This window comes from Topomyia yanbarensis, chromosome 2, assembly GCF_030247195.1.
Source record: "Topomyia yanbarensis strain Yona2022 chromosome 2, ASM3024719v1, whole genome shotgun sequence".
In the NCBI taxonomy this organism is placed as follows: Eukaryota; Metazoa; Arthropoda; class Insecta; order Diptera; family Culicidae; genus Topomyia; species Topomyia yanbarensis.
In genome coordinates this window covers 382,797,623-382,807,627 of record NC_080671.1, presented here as the reverse complement: position 1 = coordinate 382,807,627, position 10,005 = coordinate 382,797,623, and the positions used below count along the sequence as shown (strand labels likewise).

General features: G+C 36.5%; 1 protein-coding gene across 3 annotated transcripts in view; it reads right to left on the bottom strand.

Annotated features, from left to right (window-relative positions):
* Positions 1 to 277: 277 nt before the first annotated feature.
* LOC131684688 (protein takeout-like) overlaps positions 278 to 10,005 on the bottom strand; it is an 89,829-nt gene continuing 80,101 nt past the window's right edge. For all 3 annotated transcript variants that reach the window (XM_058967776.1, XM_058967777.1, XM_058967778.1), the window contains exons 3-5: positions 1,267 to 1,641; positions 1,051 to 1,200; positions 278 to 989 (exon numbers count right to left, since the gene is read on the bottom strand). In XM_058967776.1, the coding sequence (XP_058823759.1) occupies positions 835 to 989; positions 1,051 to 1,200; positions 1,267 to 1,641 (680 nt within the window). In that variant the 3' untranslated portion in view covers positions 278 to 834. The remainder of the gene's footprint in view (positions 990 to 1,050; positions 1,201 to 1,266; positions 1,642 to 10,005) is intronic.

Genomic DNA, 10,005 nt, shown 5'->3' with positions numbered 1-10,005 from the left:
TAATTTTAATACAGTTGTACTCTATTGGTTTTTATGGATAAATAACAGCATGTGCCAAAAAATCAGTACCTGTTAGATGATCTTGCTAGAAATTTTCTTCTTAATTTTTTCGTTTCACTTGCCGATGGTGACAAGGCGCCATGTGAATTGTAATTATTCATTTAATTCACGATTATGATAACACACTGTTTGGGCCTGTTTATATTTGTTTAAAAATGATGCAATATTTGCCATTTTTTGCGTCATATATTTCGGAATTTTTCAAGAACACATCATGTTTCTCGCTTTCGAACTTTATTTATTTACTCTTTTTCGAATTGATCATAACTGTCCTGATTTTTGTTTAAAATTACATCATACAATACTTTATTAGTATTTACAATTACATGAATCTTACACTCTAGATGATCATTACTCGCATTCTGGTTTTTTGTACGTTTCTGCCTCTTTTTCTTAGTACCAGCCAATCTCTCTCTCTCATCTAACTCGGAGAGATTCCTGACTTCGAAAATACGTGGATTTGCAATACTTACAAGAAAAGATCTTCACGATAGCACTACACTTTCAATAAATAATAACATGTTGCTTCTTGGTCTGTCTTTTTTCTAAGTAGAAAAAAATCCGACTAGTTGGCCCGTATTTATTCCATCGTCCTAAGTTTATCTGAAAACTGTTCTATTGCGGCCGAAAGATCAAGTCTTACAAACTAACATATCACTTAGCGGCTAGGTAGAAGCGCTTATCACTATACTGCGACTGCATTTACACACTCACGCGCACACACAATCTGAACAACGCTTTGTCAACGGACAGGAAAAGTTGACCTATGTTCCCCTATTCTTCGAGCAGCCACAGCCGCATCGGGATGTTGCTGAAGGCATCGTTCAGGAACTTGCGGAACAGTTTGGCAATACTTTGCGAAGCAGCTGGTCTCATCTCCTGAACCAACTCGTTGGCGTTCTGGTTCAAGAACTGATTGATGGCCTCTCCTGGAAGGCGATGTACGTAAATCATTAGTGGTAAAACAACGAAATTCGACTTTTTACATACCTAGAACATTCTGGGTGTTGACATGATCCTTAACCTTGAAGCGTGCGTTCTTCATTGTGAAGTCGACCAGCATCTTTTCGATGCTCATGAACGTCTCACCGTCGCGCTCAACCGGTTTGCCGTATATTTTGGCGATGGCACTGATGTCGGCTGGAATCAACAAATAAAACTTTTAATAAGTGAGCTTATGTGATGGTTTAGCAAAACTATACTCACAGAACTCGGTCCAGAATTCGCCATTGGAACGAACGGGCAGCAGCAGTACATTTCCGATGATCTCGTATTTGCCCCGGGTTTCCACTCGAGGGATTCCCAGGCTCATATCAATTCGTAGCTTCTTCACGTCACTACGCACATCCTTGATGGTGTAGTTTCCTGCTCCGCTGGCAACGATGTCGGTGAACAGGGCCTTTATCCGCACTGCTCCGGCATTGTTCTCCATGGCCAGTTCTTCGATCCGTAGAGGCTCCAACGGGGGAGTACGCAGTTCGGTCAGCCCACCCGCGATGTACGGACGGATGTAGTTGAACGAGTTTTTGATGCACTTGTTGATCTCGGGATCACTTCGGCGGCAGGGCAGCACATATGGAGCTGTTGGCGGTTGGAGAAATGAGAGAAAGAAAAATGAAACGATTCGATCGGTTTCTGCTCTGATGGTTGCCTAACCAATGGCGATTGAAATTATTTGATGCGCAATGCAGGGTTGAAATTGAGCGGTTCGGGAGAAAAAATCTACAATCAAGAATAATTTTTTCACGCACGATTACATGTAAAGAGTAAGAATTAAAGTACACAAATGATAAGGCCTTCCTCTTAGTTTTCGTATTTCTTATTGCTAGATTTTGTTGTTCACGGATAATGGACTACTGAGCCTGTTCAAACAGAAGTAAAGTTCTAGTTTTTTCTAACATTTTGTTAAATATGCAATCTCCTTAACACGCGTTCACCAGCAATAATTGAATTATTCATCTTCTGCTCACTTGGCACGCGATGGATTGAATTTATACAAATTCTAGCAAGAGTGTATTGAACATGATTTGCAGTCTTTTTGGAAAGATTTTAAAATCAGCTTTTCAACAACAAATAAGAAATACGACTTTTTTAATTTGTTATGAAAGATATGTGTAGGATTTGCTCAAACTTTGAACATTTTTTTCCGAGGGCCGAGTATCATATAGCAATCGACTCAGCTCGACAAATTGGAACAATGTCTATATGTATGTGTGTATGTAGGTATTAATGTATGTATGTGCACGAATGTCATGTAATTATCTCAGGGATAACTGAACCGTATTTAATGAAACTAGTTTCAAATGATAGGCCCAACGTAACAATACGACACTATTATTTTTGTTTTTCGAAATGTTGTTTACTTTGTGAGATATGGGTGATTTGGTCAAAACACAACATGTTTGAAGCATATAACCTTCGAACAAGCAATCACGTCACGCAAACTCCATAGATATAGATGAAAATATCTTTCTAACAAGCTATAGGTTGTCAAAATCCGTTCACGAGCAGCGGAGATATTAAGCATTTTGTATTTTTATTCCTCGCTTTCCACCAACTAAAAATGAGACCATTGCATACAGAGTATTACACCCAGGTTTTTTTTACGCGGGGGATACGTACCGCGTAAAAAAACCGCGTAAAAAACCGCGTTAATTGGAAAATCCGCGTAAAAAACCGCGTTAATTGGAAAATCCGCGTAAAAAAACCGCGTTGATTCGAAAATCCGCGCAAAAAAAACTATCAGCAAAAGACTCGGATTTCGCAATTAACACGGTTTTTGCAAAAAATATTCTAAGTCCTTTTGAATGCAAAAGACTTAAAAGATTTTCGGAAAGATGGAAGAGACGGGTCTGGAAGATTCCTTATGGCCCGCACACCAACAATATGGGTATTTTCGGAATGGTCTTGAAGAGTAGGTGCCAGAAATTGATTTGTGACGCCATTTTGCAATCCAAGATGGCGACTTCCGGTTTAGCGAAATTCGCTATAACCCAATCAATATGGGTATTTTTGGAATGGTCTTGAAGAGTAGGTGTCAGAAATTGATTTTTGACGAAATTTTGAAATCAAAGATGGCGACTTCCGGCTTAGCGAAATTCGCTATAACTCAATCAATATGGATATTTTTGGAATGGTCTTGAAGAGTAGGTGCCAGAAATTGATTTTTGACGCCATTTTGCAATCCAAGATGGCGACTTCCGGTTTAGCGAAATTCGCTATAACCCAATTAATATGGGTATTTTCGGAATGGTATTGACAAATAGGTGCTAGAAATTTATGTTTGACGCCATTTTGAAATCCAAGATGGCGACATCCGGTTTAGCGGAAATTCCTTATAACCCATGCAATATGGGTATTTTCGGAATGGTCTTGACGAGTAGTAGACAAAGATCGATGTTTGACGCCATTTTGAATTCCAAGATAGCGACTTCCGGGTTAGCCACATTCACTATAACCCAGTCAATATGAGTGTTTTTGGAATGACGAGTAGTAGACAAAAATTGATTTTTGACGCCATTCAAAAGGACTTAGAATATTTTTGCAAAATTTTGTGCCTATCAAATAAACGAAATGAATAAAAAAAATATTTTTGCAAAAACCGCGTTAATTGGAAAATCCGCGTAAAAAAAACCGCATTAATTGGAAAATCCGCGTAAAAAAACCTCGTAAAAAAACCTCGCAAAAAAATCGCGTAAAAAAAACCTGGGTGTAGTCCTAATATATTTCGATATTCTGAACACACGGAGTATTTGTGTCTTCATCAAACTTTGTTATGAAATGTCTTCAACAAATGTCTTTTATTTCATTTTGATTATAGAGGCGTTAACCTTAGGATCTGTCGACTCTTTTTTTCAGCTTAGAAACATTTTTAGCCTTATTTTCGCGAGTTGGGAATCGAATCTAGGTGAGATGCGTATAAAATAATCGACTTACCAACTACACTCTGCCTGCTTCAATCAACAAAGTTGTTTGAAATAGCATTTTCGAAAATTTTGCTGAAGACATTAAACTCAGAAGGTCAACCCCCGATGACGGTTTATAAAAAAAACCGGTTTAATTGCCAATAAGTGCAGAAATGGGATAAAAAAACCTTGGCGCATAAATGGGTTATAAAGACATACGACTTTTACACGGGGAGATGGAATATTCCATTTTCATTATTATTATTTTTTTATGGTTTCAGAAATTATTGACAACAAAACTCTTGACATCATTACTAATATTAGTGTCATTTACGGGTGGTGGTGAATAGATGAAACGAAATTGATTATTGATGGCATTTGAAAATCAAGGTGATGGCTTCCGGTTACTAGAAAACAGTGAAAACCTGGAACGAGACCAGCGGATAGATGGTTTCTTTTTCTATTTTTCCGCTCATTTTATTGTTCGTCTCGCATAGCCTCTCTTTCTGAGGTAGTCATAGTTTAAATGAACTGGCTGTATTTGACAGTTCCCTAGCATTTGGAGTTAGGTTTTTTCGTTTCCACACGTCCCGTCTTAGACGAAATACATCATCAATATAGGTATTATTTGACAGAGGGTGGTCAATGGAAGACGAAAATTAATGGTTGAATCGACGCTATTTTGAAAACCAAGGTAATCCATTAAAAACCAGACCATTAAAACCGTCATCAAAATGGTTGTCATTTGAAAGGGGGTGGTCTGTAGAAGACCGCAAGTGATTATTGACGTCATTTGAATACCAGGATAGCCAACTGATTTTCAAAATTGCGCCAATATTTATTTTTCATTTTCCACTCAGTGCCTCTTTCAAATGACACCCAGATTGATGATGGTTTCCACTATTTTGATGTAATCGGAAGCAGCCATCTTGGTTTTCAATATGCCATCAATCACCAATTCTAATCTTCTACAGATCACTCACTTTCAGTTGACACCTATATTGATGATGGTTTTCATTGATGTGTGGTAATCGAAGCTGCATCCATTGATTTTGAAATGGCGTCAATTATTAATTTGGTCATCTACTGATCACTCCCTTTCAAATGACACCCTTATAGATTTAATGTATTTCAAATATACTAATCATCCAAAGTTGATAGTTCCGAAATAATGTGATCCTGACCGTAAACATTTTTATTCGAACAATAATTTGACTTTTCTTCACTATTAAAGCTCCCAACTCCAAAACAAGTCCTCGTATAGACCATTTTAACGCTATTCAATTTAATGCTCAAATAAACACCATTAGTAATCACTAACTTGAAATATTTTGAAATTTTTATTATTTCCATTCCTGCTTAGAGGTTATTTATATAGTTGATTAGGGTTGATGTGCTAATAGTCGCGTACTTAAGGAAAACTTTTGCTAAAAAATCGATGAATAGACCTATGGGCAATGTTAAAACATTAAACGAAAGCTTTCAATCCCTACTTCATAGGAAAAATATAAAGATTAGTTAATAACCAATATATGTATTCACAACCGCTTGTACCACTATAGGAACACATGTACCAATAGTGGCGCAATCGCTAATTTCGGGTCCTATTGTTGCAAATCCCATTGATTTCTTATGGGACTTGCAACTATAGGTACACTATATCAACTATAGGTGCAAGGGAGCTCAAAATTCAAAGAACATCATTTTTTCAATAGTTATTTCAGCAAATTTCACGAATAACAGTTTTATTGAAGCATAATTTTAGTGCGATGAATCGATAAAAAATATTTGTTGATGGTTGGTACCTTAGTTAGGCATATAACCCACTACTGCAACTATTGGTACACCTCAACTATAGAAGTACCCACTAGAGTGGGACAAAAAATAGAATCTTGCTCCGAGTAACTTTTTAGCTTCCATTAGGTCCCAGAACAACTGTGCAAAATCTCAGCTCGATCGGTGAAACTATATTTTCGCGCCGGCGGTTTAAAGTTTGCATGGGATTTCTTATGGGGAAATTGACTTTTACAAAACAATTCCTCTAGAACTCTCCCGTTGGTCCCTAAAAATAAATCGGTATGTGTTTTAAATAGCAAATTTAATAAGGAAAAAAAGCCTCAAAGATTGCTAAACAATCCGAGGCTCATGGAAAAAGTTATTAAGCAAAAACCGGTTGGTCCTCTGACGATTGGTAAAATATTCAATTATTCTAGCACCACTGCTGCTGCCGGTCGAATTGTATGCAAATTTTACAACTTTCTCCTATTGTGTCCAAACCATTGATCTGAGCTATTTCGTCTCTTCAAAAGAATTTTTAGGAATAAAATGAGGCATCTTTTGGAGTTAACGACCATGTTCCAAATATCACTGTAAAGACACTACGGAAACAAACTTTTTAAATGAAAGAGATACAAAGTAGGTTTCTTCAGAAAAGTTTAAGAATGAATAAAATGCAGTAACTTTACCAAAGACATCGAATCTCTATCTCTTGTAGTTGAAAAGATATGGTAGTTTTAAAATATTAAATAGGGGGAGCTGGGCCAATTCGGCCCTAGTAAGAGTTATTGAGCTATCGAATGGAACTTTGTCAACAGATTTTCAAAAGTATTTTCTTCTGAAAGCCTAACCGATGGCGCACATGTTTTTCTCAGATAGCTTTTGGCTATCTCTTATCAGAGTGTGTCTAAGCGCTCTTGAACTACTGATTGCAAAAGGTCCGAATTACCCCAACTTTGGTTCAATTCGGACCCCACGTTTTTTTCGCCATGGATGTAATAAAAAGTCATTTCAGTATGTTTCAATATAATTTAATTAGCTTTTAAGAAAATTTCGGCAAGTTAGTCTGTGGTGATACATGAGATTCTATCTGAGCTGCTTCCATTGTTCCTCCCTTTGTCTGAGGTTGATTGCGCTTCTCAGGTGTATGCGCCGCCGCCTCTTTTCAGCCACGGCAGTAACGAAATCATCATTGGTCATAATAGCTTATTTTTGCGGGTCCACGACGCGGGTCCCTTTTCCGTGGTGGTACTCATAGAATCGGCCGAATAACAAAGTAACAAAGGATCCTGAGCAAAACAATTACCTACTACAAGTCATCGAACACCATAGGAATATTAAGCCCATGAAATATTAATTTTACACAATCATTAAATGTAAACCAAAATAATAAAAAAAAACATTCATTTGACTCATCAGAATGTACGAAAAAGTTCTATTTTCAAAATATCATTTATTCGCAGCAGGGCTTGTAAACCAGGACTTCATTTTCTGAGGAATTCCGAAATTGGCATAGGCTAGTGCTATAATTCTACTGACACTGAGAAGCTACACTATCATGCACATTGATCTTATTTTCGCGTTACATAAGTTTTTAAAACTATTTTAGTATTTTCGGGGTCGAAGAATGTCAAGAAATTGCAATTCTATTTTACACCAAAAAAAGAAAGGCAATATTTTAAAACTACCATATCTTTTCAACTACAAGAGATAGAGATTCAATGTCTTTGGTAAAGTTACTGCATTTTATTCATTCTTAAACTTTGCCGAAGAAAAATACTTTGTATCTCTTTCAATTAAAAAGTTTGTTTCCGTAGTGTCTTTACAGTGATATTTGGAACATGGTCGTTAACTCCAAAAGATGCCTCATTTCATCCCTAAAAAGTCTTGTGAAGAGACGAAATAGCTCAAATCAACGGTTTGGACACAATAAGAGAATGTTGTAAAATTTGCATACAATTCGACCGGCAGCAGCAGTGGTGCTAGAATAATTGAATATTTTACCAATCGTCAGAGGACCAACCGGTTTTTGCTTAATAACTTTTTCCATGAGCCTCGGATTGTTTAGCAATCTTTGAGACTTTTTTTCTTTATTAAATTTGCTATTAAAAACACATATCGATTTATTTTTAGGGACCAACGGGAGAGTTCTAGAGGAATTGTTTTGTAAAAGTCAATTTCCCCATAAGAAATCCCATGTAAACTTTAAACCGCCGGCGCGAAAATATAGTTTCACCAATCGAGCTGAGATTTTGCACAATTGTTCTGGGACCCAAATGGAAGCCAAAAAGTTGCTCGGAGCAAGATTCTATTTTTTTCATACAACCATGTCCCACTCTAGTACCCACCCTATACGACAAAAATTAAATGCTCATAAAAACCGATCCTGACCAAACGGAAAACGTAATTTATCATCATTTTCCTTCTACTATCCAAAATATTATTATCATTGTCAGCCACATTGAGTTTTGTGTCAACTGTCTCAAAGAATACATTTATAGCAAAGGTTTAAATGTATGAATTTTTGCGGTAAGCAAGTTTGTGTTTATAGACAATCCACCTAATCAAACCTCGCTTCTCATTCGAAGTATTGTTCCCAATCCATATTTTGGAAGATCTCTCCAAAAAGAGCTTATCATAATTTGACAACTATAGGACCTCGTCTAAGAGATCAGTTACAAGATCCAATTCCCACTATTTTCCAAAAGACATTAGGTTCTCAGTGTAGCGATCAGATAAAAAACTTTCGAAAATATTATTGTATCATATTTAATAAAGTTAGTCTACTTTAAGTTTTTTTTCAATTCAATTATTTTGGGTTGGTTGCATGGGGGGGAGGAGGTGAATTACAATGTATTTTTGTAATCTTATGCTTGTTTCTTTCATTAAAAATGTACTACCAAAATACTATAAGTTTGCTGTAATGAAATCATTGATTTAAGCCTTTACGCAAATTCAAACATTCTTGACATTTTCCTTACAAAAAGGTATGTAATCCCTTGAGCAGATTTGGTTAGGCTGAGGTTTGGTGTTGGTCTCGCAAAATTTTTTTTTGTTCTCTGATACCCACCTTTTCACATTGTGACAAATGTCAAAGTAAGCTCAGATACCAAATTTTACATCATTTGGAGAATTTTAGCCCCCAGACCACTTCGCTTGAAATTTTAGAAATTGGAACTATGGTAAAATTGTCTAAATGTTGTGAAATATGGCATCTGATCTTACTTTGACAATTGTAACAATATGAAAGGGGGGGGGGGAACTTTTTGAATTCAAAAATGAGTTATTTTTTGCGATGCCCTAAATACTCTAATCTCAGATGACGTTACTTCTTCAATATTTACGCAGAAGTTATGAAAAATTCGATCAAGTTGCGGTGCGGTCAAATATTTAAATCGAAACATGGTAAAATTCTGATGAATTCTTGGTGCATTGTAATACAACCACGGCAGTGTTTTCTTATCAACACATCGAGATGACCTTTGAAAATTGCATCTATGATTTATAATATTTAAGAATTCATTCGTCTTGCATATAACTAGTCACTATAATATATTAAAGCCTTCCTAAGAGTATTAGTGGAATTATTGGAATCGTCCCGAAGTAGTCTTAAATGCTTTAAACTGGTTGCGAAGCCTGTTGGAATCGATAGTCCAGTAGGGGTGGACGTAGCGTAGTTGGTAAATCGATTGCCTTGTACGCAGCGCATCTGGGTTCGAGTCCCGACCCCGCACATAGGGGTAGACATTTTTCATAAGAGATTTTTCTAACCCGAAGAGGCGAATGACCTTATGGTTAAAACCTCTATAATCGAAAAAAAAACAAGAAAACCAATCGATGGTCCAGTTTTAAACCGAAATATGCCATATATCGATAGGCAGTCTTCCACCGATATAACAGAATCAATGAAACGATTCAACGTATTCAAAATGGCGAAAAAATTGAGGGTTGTGTACAAGACACGACTATTGTTACATTAAAAATGCAGCATGACTAGCGAACACCATGCGCGAATTCATTTCATCGTATCAAAATTGCATCATTTTTCAGGACACACACACATTACGTTGTTACTTTTAATATTATTGTTCAACGGTAAAAGATAAAGAATTGATCATTAACAAGACAAGCTAATAAAAGAAATTTTCCAATTCAATTCTTTTTCCATTATATAGTCGTTCTAATAAGGACGGTTTGCAGATAATTATTTGGTGATTAAGTACAAGAATCCTAAGAAACGATTCGAATCTTGCCACCAAGGCTC